The sequence below is a fragment of the Punica granatum genome, chromosome 2 (genome assembly GCF_007655135.1).
Source record: "Punica granatum isolate Tunisia-2019 chromosome 2, ASM765513v2, whole genome shotgun sequence".
Classification (NCBI taxonomy): Eukaryota; Viridiplantae; Streptophyta; class Magnoliopsida; order Myrtales; family Lythraceae; genus Punica; species Punica granatum.
In genome coordinates, this window is record NC_045128.1 from 44455359 (window position 1) to 44473919 (window position 18561).

The 18561-nt window shown below is 35.7% G+C and overlaps 1 protein-coding gene and 1 long non-coding RNA gene across 3 annotated transcripts; one reads left to right on the plus strand and one right to left on the minus strand.

Moving 5' to 3' along the window:
- The first annotated feature begins 832 nt into the window (after positions 1-832).
- LOC116196650 (probable arabinosyltransferase ARAD1) lies at positions 833-4814 on the plus strand. 2 transcript variants are annotated; one of them, XM_031526498.1, is made up of 9 exons: positions 833-1545; positions 1689-1862; positions 2190-2347; positions 2438-2585; positions 2671-2786; positions 2875-3013; positions 3224-3334; positions 3771-3859; positions 4180-4814. In XM_031526498.1, the coding sequence occupies exons 1-9, from the start codon at positions 1075-1077 to the stop codon at positions 4196-4198; spliced, it is 1425 nt and encodes a 474-aa protein (XP_031382358.1). In that variant the 5' UTR covers positions 833-1074; the 3' UTR covers positions 4199-4814. The 2 variants fall into 2 exon arrangements, with proteins under 2 accessions (XP_031382358.1, XP_031382357.1); XM_031526497.1 differs by having other exon boundaries at positions 835-1545; positions 3771-3839.
- A 2244-nt stretch (positions 4815-7058) lies between these two features.
- LOC116196651 lies at positions 7059-7781 on the minus strand. The gene is made up of 2 exons (XR_004154864.1): positions 7416-7781; positions 7059-7195 (listed from the first exon to the last, which is right to left on the minus strand). It is a non-coding gene; the product is annotated as an uncharacterized LOC116196651 (long non-coding RNA).
- Positions 7782-18561: the final 10780 nt, after the last annotated feature.

Genomic DNA, 18561 nt, shown 5'->3' on the forward strand with positions numbered 1-18561 from the left:
TTGGTATTTTGAATAAGAGATTTGCCATACTAAGATTAATACCAAACTTCATACCGTTAAAACAAGGGCAAATTGCCCTTGCGTGTTTTGTTTTGCATAATTTTATACGCCGCAATAATTATCACGATAGATTATTTGCGGAGTACGACAATGCGTGGCGGAATATGATGAATTTCGAAGTTTACCACCACAACCAGAAATTAGAACTCAAGTGGATATGAGTAGTGACGAAATGAATGTTGTGTGCGACCGTATCGCTGATCGCTTATGACGCACAGAAAGAGGAGAGCGATGACAGACATTGTTTAATTTATATTTGAATTTAGTGATAATTATTGTACTGCTTTGACATTGAAAGTGTCAAATTTGTATTAAATGGAATATAATTCATACCCTAAGGTTCTTCTGTATGTCTCGCAATCAGGTAATTTACGCGCAGGACATGTAAGGCAGTACCGAATTGATCTGTATTTCTTGTGCAGTGCCGAATTGATCTCGTCAAAGGCCGAGACTGCCAAAAGGCATGGAAAAATATATTTCAAGACAAAAGATGGATTTACGGTAAATTGGTATTTTAAGAAAAAAACCCAACATGGGGCCCACCATGAGTTGCAAAAAGCACACAATTTTACCTTCTAGTATAAATGAGTTGAGTTGAGTTTTCCAAATTCAAATGCCAAACACAAGGAGAGCATTTGGGAGCTAAGAACTAGTTGATAAACTGGATGGGGCCTTAGTAGATTGACGCAAGGCTCGGCCCATATATTAACACCAACCAAAACGTAAACCCCGGCCCATTAAATATAGCTGCCTGCTCTGCCGCCGGTATGGCCGGGGCCGGAACGGAAGAGACTGGAAGAAAGGAAGGAAGTGGAATTAGAAGAAGAAGAAGAAGACGGAAGAAATTTGTCTCTCTGTTTCTTTCGTCTATGCTTGCACCATCGCTCGTTATGATTTGATGATCAAAACTTCAGCATACCTGAAAATGACAGGCGAGAACTAAAGAAAACGCACGAAGTCCCAGATATCTTCCTTCCTTCCTTCTTCCTTCCTTCCTTCCTTCACTGTCGATAGATGGCTGGGAGATCTTCTTCTTCTTCTTCAACCATTGCCAGATCCAGATCCCCCGTTCTCCTCTGCACCCTCTCCCTCATCGGTTTCTCTCTCCTCTTCTTCCTCTTCTCCCTCTCCTCCTCTACCTCCCGCTCCCCTCCCTCTTTCCACTCTGTCCGGGCCCCGGATACCTCCTTCCTCATCTCTCTCGAGCACTTCCTCGCCCTCAGGTCCCCTGCTCCCGACGATACGGTGCGTCCGCTGGCGGATGACGACGACCGCGTCACCAAGCTCGACGATTCACTTTTCAGGTCAGAGAGCCAGCGGCTCTACGGAGCCCCCTACTACCCTCTCAACTTTCCGCTCAGGGTTTACGTGTATGAGATGCCCCGCAAGTTCACCTATGATCTACTCTGGCTCTTCCACGACACTTACAAGCAGACCTCTAATCTCACCTCCAATGGCAGCCCCGTCCATCGTCTTATCGTGCAGGTGAGCCCGTCAGCCTAGCCTATAATATATAAGCTCTGCTGCTGTGCTCCATTTCACTAATTCGGAGCCGAGCCGAGCCGGCCATCTCTTCTCTTGCTCCTTTTCCTTTTTCTCTTTTCCTCTGAAAATCATACGCACTGCAGCATTCCATAGACTATTGGCTCTGGGCCGATCTGATTGCTCCAGAATCAGAGAGGCTCTTGAAGAATGTCGTCAGAGTTCGCCGGCAAGCGGAGGCCGACCTGTTCTACATCCCCTTCTTCACGACCATCAGCTTCTTCTTACTGGAGAAGCAACAGTGCAAAGCTCTTTATAGGGTGTGAGTGCACTTCATTTCATTTCATTTCATTTCTTCTACATGCCATCTTTCAGAGAAATCTGGTTTAGTTGAACATTATTGGTACTCTTACGTTTTGCTGTCTATTGATGTGTGTGTTGGTTGGGTAACCTTTTTGAATGCCCTAGATGACAACTTGAAAACTCAGAAAGTCGGGTGGTTGGATGGATAGAATCTCTGCTGCAATGTCCTCGACATTCGAAATATCTACCATCCATCCTGAAGCACTTTAGGATTAGAACATGAAAGTAATTATACATATTTTAAAAACAGTAATATCTTATGTAGTTCAATCCTTTGAACATAGGAAGCACTAAAATGGGTGACGGATCAGCCTGCGTGGAAGCGATCTGAAGGGAGAGATCATGTACTTCCTGTCCATCATCCCTGGTCATTTAAGTCTGTTCGCAGATACATGAAGAATGCGATCTGGCTGCTTCCTGATATGGATTCTACAGGGAACTGGTAATCCGACTTTCAAGCTCCATAAGAGTCCTCACACGAGAGTCCTGTGCTTGCTTTAATGGCTAACTCGCTATGTAACTGAACTTTTAGGTACAAGCCTGGGCAAGTGTCACTGGAGAAAGACCTAATTCTACCCTATGTCCCTAATGTTGATTTATGCAATGCCAGATGCCTCTCAGAGAGTGAACGTAGGAGGACCACCTTGCTTTTTTTCCGTGGGCGGCTGAAGAGAAATGCAGTTAAACCAACTTCCTGCCACCAGATTGCTTTCTTTCTTTTCTTAATTTTCTTTGTTCTTACATAAAACTCTGCTTGCTTTTCAGGGTGGAAAAGTACGGGCTAAGCTAGTAGCTGAACTCAGTGGTGTATCAGATGTAGTTATAGAAGAGGGAACGGCTGGTGACGCAGGGAAAGCAGCAGCTCAGGATGGGATGCGAAAGTAAATACAGAGATCCTTGCAATTGCTTAAGTGATGTACGTCTTTTACAAACTGCTCCTTGATAGGGTTGACTATATTCTGTCAATAGGTCCATTTTCTGCTTGAGTCCAGCTGGTGACACTCCATCATCTGCTAGACTGTTTGATGCTATTGTCAGTGGGTGCATCCCTGTTATAGTTAGTGACGAATTGGAGCTTCCTTTTGAAGGGATACTTGATTATAGAAAGGTGAGTTTCCTGTAGAGCATTCCTGAAGCATTCTTTTCCTAATTCACTATACTGTCGGGGGGGATCGAGAATGTAAAAAATTGACTAGAACTCTTTCCGCTAGGTTTCAACCAGCTTATTGCCTATTTTCCTAAATGCATTTGGTATAGCGCTGCTCTCTCAGGTCCTAGTTCATTTGAAGCTTAAGAGCCTTCTTTCTTTGTTTTGCAGATAGCTTTATTTGTTTCTTCAAGTGATGCTATTCAACCTGGTTGGCTTTTAACGTTTCTGAGAAATGTTAGCCCGGCTCAAATCAGAGAGATGAGAAGCAATCTTGCCAAGGTGAGTCTATGTTTTATCTATGCTAAGTGGGATGCTAAAATTTCACTTTACCTACGTTACACTTGTTCTTTATTCATTCACCGAGTTTTTCCAACCAGATGCATTGGCCCTGAAACTCTATTGGGATTTGCTTTTTACTGACTGCACTGCCCTGAAGTTGGAGAATTCTCATCTTCTTGATATGAGGATTGAATAGCTCTCATGAATAGAAATGCCTTATCCATTTATTTTCCCGAATTTCAGTAGTCTCACGTGGGAAGATAGTCTCTGCAGATCGAATCAAATACTATGATGTAGTGTGTGCGTGCTTGTCCCTTTTAGTCATATCATTAGACCTCCATTGTTCTCAGTCTGTATCAGATATATATTTACATATAAATGTAATATATATTATTTACATAGGGTGCTGATCGTACTTTTGCCTTTTGCGTTGCAGTATTCTCATCATTTCATCTATTCAAATCCAGCCCAGCCTTTGGGTCCTGAAGACTTGGTTTGGAGAATGGTTTGTTGCTCTCTTCTTCTGTGAGCCATGCAATCTCTTCTGGTGATACGCTGATAAGATGCTAGTGGTTAGAAAGGGAATAATATGCATGGGCTTGTGATCCTTTACATTGCCTATTTTATGAAACTTTTATAGTCGACAACTGTAACGCATGCTCATTATCTGTTTTCAACCATCCATCTTACGGACACCAATGAAGCTGGCAACTGCTGTATCACTGCCAAGTGCTGACCCTGGAAAACCAAGTGCTTCATACATGAGATTTCTTCCAGTCTCGAACCATTGATATGTTAACCTGTCATTTCTGAAGTTGCTTTCACTTTGATTTGTTGGGCAACAGATGGCTGGTAAGGTGGTGACCATCAAGCTCCATACGAGGAGATCACAGCGGGTAGTGAAAGAGTCTAGAAGTATCTGCACCTGCGACTGTAAGCGGGCCAACTCAACAGGCTAAGTTCCCCAGGCCCATCTTTTTGTCTCCCTATTTGCCCAAAGTACCTTTTCCCCCTGGTCCCCATTGTTTTCAAGCTCGTCTGCTGATTCATATTCACTGGACTGATGAGATATACTATTCGAACGATTATCTTGATCTTGAGATGATTATCTTGATCTTTGACTGCTCTAGACTCATCGAAACTAATGTACACGATAGAAAGTCAATTCCAATACGGCAGTGGCAATGAACAATGGAATTGGTCTATTGTGGCAGTGGAGTGTGAAACAATATCGCAGCTGGAGTTGTCGTGATGGTAAGTTCAGGTGGTCAGCCTTTGAGCTGGTCTAACTTCAGACTCTGTACGGGGGCAGTTTGATTACTTCTGTTCGCACCTTATTTTTTATACCCTTTCTTTTCAAATATAATATATATATATATATATATATATATGCGCGCCCGCTCTCTTCTCTGGCAATTGTAGTCCACGTTAGAAATGGGGGCTCAGCTCTGTGTAAAATGTGAGGTGCATGTTCAACTATTGTCCACATTCTTTGTATTTAATAATATATAATAAAAGATATATATTTTGAAAACTTAAAAACTTTATTGATAATTGAAAATATTTCTCAAGATAGGTGATATGTCTAAATTCTACGTGTCATTTCATACTTCATCTTTATGTTGATCCTTGTAATTTTCCCTATATTATAATCTCTACGTGATATTGTTAACTTTTCCGCATCATCAACCGGCCCCTAGATTAGACTAGTGCTGGATTAGAGCCTGCTGGTCCTGCTTGCCAAATGCTAATAAGAAGTAAAACGAATTAATTAGTTCATCATCATCATCATCGGCCTTCCCGTCTTTTGCATAATTTCCTCTTGCGAGCCAAAATGATTTGGGCAATCTAATTGACTTGACCAATTGTCGGTTTACTCACCTCATGCTTTCTTCCAGTTGGACTCTGATAATCAAATTTTATTTATAGTTGTAGATAGACTACTAGACTATACGAAAACGAGAATCCATCTACCTTGCGAGTATTTAGGATCATAATGCACCAATCCATAAAATAATTACCAGAAAAAAAGAGAGAGAAATACCAGGCAAGCTAAAAATTAAAGATTATGTCATGGGAAAGAAAAAAAATTACTAATAACTAAAAAAGAGGTGAGCTAGAAATTATAACCATTAATTAATTAATTAATATCTATTTATATTATATTTAAGTTGTATGATGAGACTCGAACTATGAGAGACTCCCCGTTCGTTTTGTGAGAAGTTACCACCTCAGATTTTAAAGAATTTCCTTGGCTTGTGAGCAACCGACCCTTCAAGTCCTATAATTAATTTAGATACAAATATAATTGATGTAATAAACATTTCATTTATTTACTTTGAACAATTTCCCTGGTGCCATTACTTCTCAAGCTCCGATCTTTCTCCTCCCATCTCCCTCTCCATCTTCATCTTTATCTTCCAAACCTTAGATCGTTGTTTCCCCTGCAGTCACCACCTCTCCTTGGCTTCCGGAAAATCCGTCGCTCCCTCTCTCTCTCTCCCTCCCTCTCCCCCTCTCTCCCTCTCTCCCTCTCCCTCTCTCTCCCCTTCGAGATCCCCGCTGCTCTCTCGCTTGCGCCAAGGAAATGGAAGATTGGAATCCAGAGATAGGCTGCAAGTCTGTGTATATGGTATATTCCACAACGAGAAAATATTCAACGAGTATTACGCATCCAAAATGGATGAGTAAACGCCAATCAAAATACTTATAAGTGAGAATTTTGAGCTCATTATGGGGCAAGTTTTTCACTTTTAGGTATTTTCGTTGGGTGTTACTCATCCAATATTTGCTCATACCTCAACGCACTGTATGAATACATAGATCATATACAAAGCAGTGAATAAAGATGGAAAGAAGAATAATGAAAGAAATAATAAAAGAATTGTCCAAATCAAGTATAAATGCACGTAATATCCTCTCAAATTGATCACGATTTTGCTGTCAAGAGGTTATGCCATTCTTGGACTCACCTTTGGCTTGGGAAATTGGACTTTTTTTTTTTGGTGAATAGGGATATTTGATTAGAATTTTAATTTATCTGCAATCTATTACACAATTCAAATAAAGCGTCCGTTTCTCTAGCTCCTCGATCGACTACGATGAGTCACGGTTTTCTTTGTCTCAGAGATGACATCAAGTTTGATCGTCACCGAGCCAAAAGACTTGCTGCGTGTTTGATCGTCACCGAACCAAAAGACTTGCAGGAGCAGCGGGGTCAGGCTTCAGCTACATGTCATATTGTGTTGTCACACTAAGCTTAATTCAACTAGCTATAGTAATTCATTTGTGTCAAACTTCATCACTTAAGTGCTCTGGCTTTTCATTTCGCAGGCGAAATATTTGATGGCTTTAAATTGTGCATGTGGCTTTAGTCACCAAGAGGCATGAAGTGGTTGGGATCATCATCGAGACTGTATATAAGAGCATTGATTTGGTTTCACCCATTATTCAGAGGAAGCAAGAATAAGAAGGATGCTGCCCCAGAAGACGTGAAAGGATATAATAGGTCAAAATTATTGAATCAATGATCCAAGTTAACGAAGATGATACAGTGGAACTCCTTAAAGGCAAGGATCGTGAGAGCCTTTAACTTAGGCTTTACAAACTTTCACGCAGCTTGTGGCGAATTAGCTTTCACATATTTCATGCTTTTCACCATTGGTAATAAATTCGTAAATGTAATTTATAGAATATCAACTAAACTAATTAAGTCATCATTCCATTGTATCTCTAAAATATATATCATAAAAGATTATTTAAAATGTATAAATGTAAAGAGATGCTTGTTGTCATACTCTTGATTTATCAAAAAAGATAAGCCACCAACCCCACCGATAATTGCTCCGCTTTCAAAGGATTCTGATATGAAAGGAAAATTAACGATTTATATTTGTATACGACAAGAAAAGGACAACACACAAAATAAAATATAGAGCCACAACTAGAAGAGGAGGGGGGGTGGGGGAGACAAAACGCGTAGGCAATATTTATCGAAAGAGGGAAAAGATATTATCAAAAAAAAAAAAAAGAGGAGAAAAAAGAAAAACGCATAGGCATAGGCATAGGCGAAGTAACGTACCACAGACACCGAGGGCCATTTTAGTAATTTTGAGGTGTGGACTGAGTGGATCCATCCGAACCTTCATCACTTCATCACCGTTCCGTTGATCAGGTCATTTGGAAGGAACGGACGGAGCGGGTATTTATCTTTCTTACCTTCCTTTGACCCTCTCCCATCACTTCCTCCTTTTTACCTCCCTCGATTTCTTTCTTCTTTATATATATATATATATATATTACACGAGATTGCTTACGTCGTTAGAGAACGCCGGTGAACTTCGCCATAACAGTGGTAGTCGGCCGATGAGCCACCAGGGCAGCTCACATCCTTCCCCTCCACAATCGCTTTTGCTCTCTCTCTCTCTCTCTCTCTCTCTCTCTCTCTTCATCATTCATAACTTAAGTTGAATGAAATTTATAATGTCAACAAGTTGAATCAAATTAAATGCTAAATTTATTTTCAACGCATAATTTGATTACCAAACACCACCTTAGTCCGGTTAATGATGTTGCACGTGAACTTAAGAACGCGACTTAGAAAGGATGAAGCCATACCCATCTTCTACAAAGTTATATTTGATATTTTCAAATTGATTAAAATAAAACTAATTTTAACTCATTATATATAGACAGATATAATAAAATCTGAATATAAATAATTAAGAGGTGCGCCTTTATAAGGTAATTTTAATACCTTAAATAAAAAAGGTCTTTAAAGTTACTTCCAAACATTTATTATTATAATAATAGTACTAAATGACTCACCAAAAAGATGCTTCATTATTTTTTTGAAATAGTTTATTAATTCTCAAGAAATCGCATATATATATATACAACTAATTAAATGAATCTTCAAAAAAAAAAAAATCCATCCATGATAACCATCTTTTTTCTGGCCACATCCCCTCTCAAATAGCTCACTAAACACCCCCTCTAAGCAACCAGTATTAACATAGAACGCATATAAAGCGGCGAGCAACTAGAACACACATTTAGGCAAGCAAATAGAGAAGAGAAAAAAAAAAAAACCTGCAAGTAACTGCCACTTATTAAGCGGCCACTTTCACTCTTATAAACTTATAAATTAATTTTTACTTATTTTAATGATTCATTATATATTATCACATTTTGTTTTTGATGTTTGTTATTTTAGTTGAAAACTATTATTTTGATATTTTTTTTATTAATAATGCATATTGTTTTCCGATTGTGGCCCTAACCCTCGAATCGACAGAGATTCCAATAGATTCGGGGGTCGGGGCCGCAGGCACCTCCATAGTCACCGGCATCGGTAGTGGAGTCAGGGTAATAATGGCAAAAAGAAAAGTTTGAGGACCAAAAGTGACGAAAAAATTAACGACGAGGTCCATTATGTCTCACGAAGTGAACCACATGGTGTTATTTGTCCCTCGAAAAATCACAGGTTCAATTTGTCTCAAACTCAAACTACAATGGGGTTTTTATACTTTTTTCCTAAAAATATGTATAGAATACTTCACGAAATTGCGGAGAGATACTCTTTATTGCGCCCCATGCATTTTCTGTGTGGCCGAATTTATATGTCATGTATGTTCACGAGAGCCCTAGGAATAGTCCAACAAAATCTAGATCCATCTTGCTTAAAAAAGAAAAGAAAAGAAAAATATGTACAAAAATACAGAAAGACCTTTTTTTTTTAAGAAAGAATTGTGTATGTATGAAAAATCTCCCGACTTGATGTGTCCTTCCGAGCGATCAGTTTGGAATAGTTCAACAAAAACCTAGACACCCTTGCGTTAAAAAAGAAAAAAGAAAAACATGTATAAACATTTTTAAAAAAAGTAAAAGTTTTTTTTTAAATGAAGTATGTATTCACGAAAAAACTCCCTAATTGATGTGTCCTTCCCAAGGATCAATTATTATAAGGTAAATTGTACCGGTGGTCCAAAATGTTTTACAAATGTTTCATGATGGTCCAAAAAGTTTTTTTCGCTACATGATGGTACAAAATGTTTCAAAGTTGTTTCATGATGGTACAAACCGTCAATTGGCCCTGATGCCGTTAACATTTTGCTGACGTGGCGCGTCCTATGTGTCACTTTTGTTACGTGGAATCAATCATAGTGTGCCACGTCATTTAAAATAAAATAAAATTTTAAAAGTCCAAAAAAATACAAAAAATAATTTTAAAAAATACAAAAAAGAGTAAAAATTTTGAAAAAAAATAAAAAAAAATACAAAAAAGAGTAAAAATTTAGAAAAAAATATAAAAATTATTTTAAAATTTTGAAAATTTTAAAATTATTTTTAAAAATTTTAAATTATTTTTAAATTTTTTAAACTAATTTTTTTAAAAAAATAATTTAAAATAATTTTAAATATTTAAAATTTAATATTAAAATTATTTAAAATTTAAAATTTAAATTAAAAGTTTAAATTTATTTTTTTTTAAAATTTTTAAAATTTTTAAAATTTTAGAATTATTTAAAATTTTTCAGCCACGTCAGCAAGGAGGTGACACGTAGTAGCCACGTCAGCGTCGGCTTGACGGCGTCAAGCTCGAGTTGACGGTTTGTACCATCATGAAACAACTTTGAAACATTTTGTACCATCATGTAGTGAAAAAAACTTTTTGAACCATCATGAAATATTTGTAAAATATTTTGGACAACCAGTGTAATTTACCCATTATTATATATATACTAGTAAAACGCCCATGACAATGCCGCCGGTTGAAAGAAGGTCGTTTAGTGAATAGTAAGAAATGACCATTTTGATCCAGTTTTTATTACAATTCAAAACAATGTGACATGCTCGTGACTTTCGAGCAATTATTAATGGAATGAATTTTGATTAGAAACATATAGATAATCTATATGATAGAGATTTAATACATATAAATAAATTATTTTGCAATTCTGGTGTATATTCAATGGTTAATTTTAAGAAAATAATTTTATTTTACTCTCTAACCTAAACATAGCAAAAGATACGAAGTTGTTAGAAATTAAATCACATACTTTCAAGATTGTTTTGTTTATAAGATTATATATTCAGTTGAACTTATATCAAAATTTGATAAATTTTACTCATTCCTGTGTCATAAATTGATTGCATATAGATGAAGCTGGGTATTTTATAAAACTGAATTAGGTTGAAGTAAAATCCGATCCGCTCTATTGCTATCAATACCAATGGTATGGTGATTAAGGATTATTACTAATTTATATACGATATTATATATAAAAACATGCGCATGATTGTATTATTATAAGTACAGAAACAATTAACTTAATATACATATATATATATATCTCGAAAACATATATATATTTATTTGTATAATATTCATTTTAGTAGAAAAAGTGAGAAGAGTGAAAAAACATACATATATATATATATATATATAATATAGGGCAAATTACAAAAAAAAACCCAAATTTTGTAAAAAGTCTCAGTTTTGTCCTAAATTTTGTTTTGTAACAAAAAAAACCATAAGTTTTCTAAAATGTCTCAAAAATGACATCCGTTATAACTTCCGTCAATTTTTGTTGTTGATGGTGGCTCCCTTTAACAGTCCACGTAGGTCACACGTAGGCAAAAATTGACGGAAGTTATAACGGATATCATTTTTGAGACATTTTAGAAAACTTATGGTTTTTTCTGTTACAAAACAAAATTTAGGACATAATTGAGACATTTTACAAAACTTGGGTTTTTTTTGTAATTTACCCTAAAATATAAAATGTAAATATATTTAGAAGAAAAATAGCCTAAAAATGGATAAACTTTCAAAGTTTTTTTGAAATCTATCAATTTTTTAAATTTTGACCTGAAAATGCATAATATTTCATTCCATTATCACATTTATGAAATCGTCAATAACTCCATTAAATGTGATGATGTGGCAAATAACGGTGCACGTGGCGGACAGAGTCTTATATGGTCAATCTCCTCGACAAAAAAAATCACCTAGAAATTCACAAAGCTTTATATTTGTTTAAAATCTATCATTTTTTAAAAATTTTGACCTGAAAATTCACAAAATTTCTTTCGGTTATTACATATACCAAATCGTTAATTGCTCCATTAAATATGCATATGTGGCCGCTCTCCTTGATGAAAAATAAACAAAAAAATAAAAATAAAAAAAAGAGAAGGAAAACTTGAGGAAAGGAGAAGGAGAAAGGAGAAGAACAAAGGAGGAAGGCAGCGATAGTTGTGGTCTACTGCCTATTATGATCCCCCGTCCACGCTTCGATTACCTTAACATCAATTTCTTCCTAAAGTTTGGCTAGTTTTTCTTGTTCCTACTTGGTGAATTTTGTTGACATTGGCAAGTAGATAATTTTTAGATGAAGTCTTTAATTGGATATATTCATTTTGTTATGCAGTTTCATATTGATTTTGTCATCTTCATAGTCCTTACTCCTCCAAACATATTAAAGGAGAAGTCTCTTATGTTAATAGTTTCTTTTTTCCGCGTGAATCTTGGTATATAAAAGCCCAATTAAATCCCGACTAATTCAATCGAAATGGGTCCATTCGCTAAGAGGTAAAACTCTCATAGCTGATTTTTTTTCTTTTCACAAGACTCGTACTCGAGACTTTACTTAAGGAGAACAAGTGTCAAATCACTTGAACCAACCTACATTGGTTAATAATGTTTCTTTCGTATGTACCTATCATATTCTAAAGCACTTATATTTCCTCCACAATTTTCTATTTTCTCTTTTGTTTGGGGCATCATAACTAGTACATTGATAGGCAAGGTTTCACCGTTTCAACTGCAAGAGGTAGAGACAAGTGGTGAGGCTAAGAGAGAGGGAGGGACATGGCAGCGAGGTTGAGAGAGAGAATGAGAAAAGAGAGAGGGATACTTAGCGCAAGTTGGTGAAGCTGGGCTCGGCTACAAGTTGAAAAGGGATAGGAAGAGGCAACATCGAAGATTAGGAACCGCATGCACTGTTGGGCAGAGGTGGAGCTCGAGCTGTTGCTACATTCCTCTTCTCCTTTCTTGGAGCGAAGAAAGTCAACAGTGAGGTGATCGTAGCGTGGATGGGCTACTAGAAAAGACGACAGACCACAAACGCCGCTACTCCCTCTTATTCTTTCCTTGAGTTTTCTTTTCTTTTATTTTTTTTATTTGATGTAATTTTTGTCCAAGAGAGAGACCTCGTATGCACATTTAACGGAGCAATTAACGATTTGGTAAATGTAGTAACAAAATGAAATTTTGTAAATTTTTAGGTCAAAATTCAAAAAAATTAGTAGATTTAAAACAAATATGAAATTTTGTGAATTTCTAGCTACTTTTGGTTTAGAAGATCAGCTACGTGGGACTTTGCCTGTCACGTAGACACTGTTATCTGTCATGTCAGCATATTTAACAGAGTTATTGACGATTTAATAGATGTGATAATGGAATGAAACATTGTATATTTTCAAGTCAAAATTATAAAAAATGGTAGATTTGAAAAAAGAAGTACTGTGAAACTTCTACTAGTTTCACGAGGCCTAATGACACGTAAAAGGAAGAGAAATTCTAAATTTTCTACCTGTAAAATTAATCTCAAGACCTATTAGAAGAATAGGAGTAGATAAAACGTACCTGAAATTTTAAAATCATCAACCGAGCGCCTCAAGTGTGACGCCTCTACAAGTATCCGACTTTATCGACGGGTTTTCGAGATTGGCAGTGCTAGCGGCCAACTCTCGAAGGAAATACCGGTGCAACACCTAGAATTATTAGACTTGTGGACCTAATTTGAGTTGAACAATTCAACCCAAATTATATATATATATATGTGTGTGTGGGCGCGCGCGCTCTCACATATATGCAAGCATACATATAAGCATGCTCACTGCCCCCTTTTATAAGCAATATTGGGGGGAGTAGGGGAATTCAAATCCCTGCCCGATGTGGAATTAATTTCTCACATGACATGTGTCCATACACATGACAATTCACATAAAAAGCCATGTGTCATCATATGCATCGTGTATCAATGCGGTCTATTTAATCTAATAAATCAGGTCTAATTAATCGAAAAATTTAATCTTATTAAATATCTGATTAATCGGTCACATCTTAAATCATCTAATCTCTATTAAACGATTTTATTATTTCAAAATATCCCGTTGATTTAGTCGTCGTGTATGACCCTGTAGGTTTCCAATTACGTTGACAGTAATATTAAAATCTCTATTTTAAATATTACAAATAGTGAGCGGCATCTAGCAATACATAACTGTTACTCAAGTAATCGGAAAGTCAATTTCTCGACGAACCTTGTTACCTATGTCACCGTGCAGTATAATCCCTTTATCCTCTATATCTCTATTGAGTCCAAGGCATGGTCGATGACATCCTTGTATGGCTCAATCTTTCTTTCTTGATTTATCGGGTAAGTCTATCAGAACAAATGAGCTCAATATCCCTATATCAATTCATTTGGTTATGCATACACTTTTAGACTCTTTCCACCAAACGGTCGTAAGATATCGCTCCCGTTTCGTATGAGGGATAAATCATATCTTGATCACTCACATTCATCTCCATGCTCTGTGGTATACCCAATAATTGTCTTTATAACTAGCATGTTACGGTGGTGTTTGACAACATCAAAGTATATGACATTACATGTAGGAATCCATGGTGACCTCAAGTCAAATGACCACCACACTATAATCACTATGAGATATGCTAATTACAATCAAGTTACAACCCATGTAGCAATCTCATGGCAGGTCAGTCCAATACATATTACTCTTAATGTATACCTGTTGTGTGACTTGATGTCTCCACATCCATGACCTGTGAGACTTGGTCATTAATTAACGCCCACATTAATCTAACCGTATTATCATTGTCCTAATTAACGATAATACTTTTACTAGGGACATTTAATAATAATGTTTAGTAATTATAGGATATCACAATCAAGTCACACTTGATTCCTATTGAACCTACTATTTCAATGACATTATTGTGTAAAATCATATTTAGCGCAATCTACGTAATAATAGAATGCCTCGTATTAAAATGAAATACATGCTATATTATAGAACTGATGACAGATTGCTTTTAAAGCATACACTAATTCCCAACAACTTCGTGCATTTTTTAACTATTTTCCTTCATTTATTTAATATTTTTTATTAGCAGAAAAGCGAGGGAAAAAAATGTGAAGAGGAGCGATGCATGTTTCGTGTTCCTTTATGTTTTTATCTAAATTTTTTTTATTAGTATAAAAGTGAGGGAAAAGATGTGAAGAAGATGAAAGGGGTCGCACCGGGATATGCAAGAGAAGGAGCAAGTGCCTTATCATTTGGGCAGGCGCCCAATTTGTGTCCCTTGTGTCACGTAAGGTTGTAAAATTGATTTTTAATACGTAAACAATGTCAACTTTACAATTGTCCCCCTCGATTTGCGGAGGGACCAGTTTTAGTATTTTTAAAGGGCAATAACTTAAAAATTCAAATAGTTTCATTAAATTCCTTAATCTACGAACTTTCGAAATTTTGACTTGAAAAATGAAAACTTTTCCCTCCATTTTCCCATCTATTAACCTATTAGTTTAGGCATTAACAGCGCTGATGTGACCGTTAAATATGCTTATGTGGCAAACAGCAGCACATGTGGAAAATATTGGTTATCCTTTAAACTAAAAAAATTAGATAGTTTGTCAATTTTTGTTGATCTATCGAAACATCAAAAACTTAAAAAATTCACATATTTTGCATATATTCTCTAATATACCAAAATGTATTAATAACCAAAATACTCATCAAACTTACATAGTAAGACATACGTTTTCGCGCTTTATGTGCAGCAATTATGATTTTTAAATTCATTGGGACGGAAAAGCTTTTTTTTTAACATAATATTGATTCTCGTATTTTTCTGAACACAACAGTGCTCCGGATTACTTTCCCGATATCCTATCATCAAGATAAGGATTCGAAAACAAACGAGTAATTATGATCGAACGCGTTTTGTAGGCTCAATATTGATTCTTATCGAGATTCAGTCTCCATTAGCGCAAATTGAATTTTTCATAGAGCTGACTATTTTTTCGAATTTCATAATTTTGAAATATTCATTCGGAAAATTTCGACGGACGTCGAGAAATTGAATTTCGCCCAAATAACGCCTGTACTAGTAAATAAAAAAGGAAAAAAGAAAAAAAAATAATATTAGGTGGCAGAGGGGTCGGCCCCAACATTCTTCTTTCTTTATTCATTTTCGTGCCTGCAACATCCTTCTTTCTTTATTCATTCTCGTTTATTTTTTTTCTTTTTTCCTTTTTTTTACTTATTTAGGCGAAATGTAATTTCTCAGTGTTCGTCAAAATTTTTCAAATAAACATTTCAAAATTGAGAAATTCAAAAAATATTCGACTCTATGAAAAATTCAATTAGCATTAATGGATGGCGAATCTCGATAAGAATCAATATTGAGCTTACAAAACGCGTTCGATCATAATTACTCTATTATTTCCAAATCCTTATCTTGATGATCGTATATTTGAAAAGTAATATGGGACCACCATTGTGTTCAGAAAATACGATGATCAATATTATGTATAAAAAAATATTTTTTGGTCCCAATATCGTTTTGAATTTTAAATATTGAAATAGACGCACGTAAAGCCCGAAAACGTATGTCTTACTATGTAAGTTTGATGACTATTTTGGTGATTAATACATTTTAGTAGATTAGAATATATATGTAAAATATGTGAATTTTTAACTTTTTGATGTTTTGGTAGATCATAAAAAATTGGCAAACTATATGATTTTTCAGCTTAAAGATAACTAGGGGTGTAAGGAAAATCCTGAAAAATCGAAAATCCGATAAAATTGAACCTACCATAACCATTGTTATCAAAACCGGATCGGACCGATCGGTCGAACCGGAAATTGGACCTATGTTTGGTTCGGTTAGCTTAAAAACCGAAAATGCATAAATAGACCGGTGAACCTAAAAAATCGGACGGTTTTTAGGAAAACCCATCGAACCCATGTGAACCGGCCAGTTGGATGGGTTCGAAATTTTTTAAACATAAAGGACTTAAACGTAAATCTCAAAAACAAAAAACTCAAAACGATGGAGCCTGAGTCTTCGGCACCAGTTCTCCTCTTCAACTCTTCTCTATTGCAAAGGCAAATAATTTTTTTGTTGGAGGGGTTGAATTCGTAGAAGGTGCGGACGTGGAGGCAGGCAGCAGTCCACAGCTCGTCCTCTGTCATTGCCTTCGATATTTGCACCAGCGACTTTTTCACTTTCGGTCCCCGAAAATTGAAACTATGGGCAGGCGATTTTCATACTCTCAAATGGTTTTAGGGTGGTCATTTTGTTCTAAAAAATACCGGTCCGAACTAAATGAGAACCGAAATATTTTGAAAAAAAACCACCTAAACCCACCCATTTTCACCCCTAAGGATAAACCCAAATTTTCACGTGTGCCACTGTCTACCACATAGGTAGATTCAACAGTCACGTCAGCGCCGTTAACGCTTAAACTATCGGGTTGGTAGATGAGAGAAACGGAGGGAAACGTTTCGATTTTTCATGTCAAAATTTGAAAAGTGGATAAATTGAAGAATTTAAGGAAACTATTTGAATTTTTAGACTATTTTTCCTATTTTTAATAATAATAATAATCATCATCATCATCATTTATATTTATTAAGATGAGATGATGATTATATCATTAATAATTAATACAATGACATGCGGCGTCCCATGATCATGACCGTGATCTAGCTTTCTCCTACACATATGTATATATGATGTACATGCAGAGATATAGGCTGGAGGAAGATAGACGCGTCTCTGACAGCTTGAGCTGAGCTGAACAGCCACCTGATCTCCCCCACTTCTTTCTTACTGTTAATCGTGTGTGTGTGTGTGCGCGCGCGTGTATACACACACTAAGATACACCATAATATATAGATATATATATATATACGATAACCGAAATATGCAGTATAGAGATTATACCAAAATATATATAGATTATATAGCTCCATATGAATATATATATATATATTATTTCGTTTGCATTATACCAATATATATATAGAGAGATTATATAATTATAATTATAATTTTTTTGGTAGATAATTATAATATAATATTTCAATTGTATAACTCCCATTTGCATTATAACACATATATGTATATATTGTTCCCATTTCCATGATCTTTATCTATCTATCTATATATATATATATATATATATATATAGTCTGAATTGAACATAGTGCATTGGCACAAGAAATCAGGAGTGCCGCGTCGACAAGCAAGAGGTAACTATGATTTTTTCTTTCCATTAAACCTAATTGAGTGTTATGTCTGGGAAAGACTAAATTCACCATGACATGTGACATAACTATTTTTTATTCATTTATCTTTTTTCTACGTATTACTGATTTTGAGGTGTCATAATAATTTATCATAGACGATAAAAGCATTTGGATATGAGAAAATACATGGATACTTAGGGTGAGATTAACAAGATTGTGAAATACCGTGAACACAAGGAGTAGCAAAGTGATTATTCTTGGTGAAAATGTATGCTTTGCACTTTTTGACTAAATATATTTTTTTAATACAATTGATTATTTAGTAAATTATTGCTTCTAATTAAATTAGGGTTCACTAATGCATGAAAGCATAAAAAAGTCTCATATCGATTTGGTCCAATTGTTACTTCGTGAATGATGCTTATATCTAATCAATAGGAACCCTCACGTAATGTGCAAGTACTCATCTAGTCAGAGATAGACCGAGAGGGACAAGATGACAGTCTCGCTCCTAAAATTTTGATATTATATGAAAAATTATAATTTTTTTTTCCATTTTCAGTGAAATTATATATTTTAATCTCCTAACTCAATAAAATTAGTTTCCCTTTTGCCCCTCATGGACACTCCACCCTCGACTAAAATGTTGCGTCAGTCCCATAATATTATGGAAAGTTATCATAGCAAAATGACATTTCGAATCAAAAGAAGATTTAATGCAGTGGTGCATACTTCTGTCTAGTAATTAAGAGATTATTCGTACCCATTTATTAGATATTATGATTTTTATTTTATTCTATTAAACCCACGAACATCTCTTGTGATCGAAGAAAAAAAAGAGGCATTTCAATTGAATCAATTCAAGGGTCGA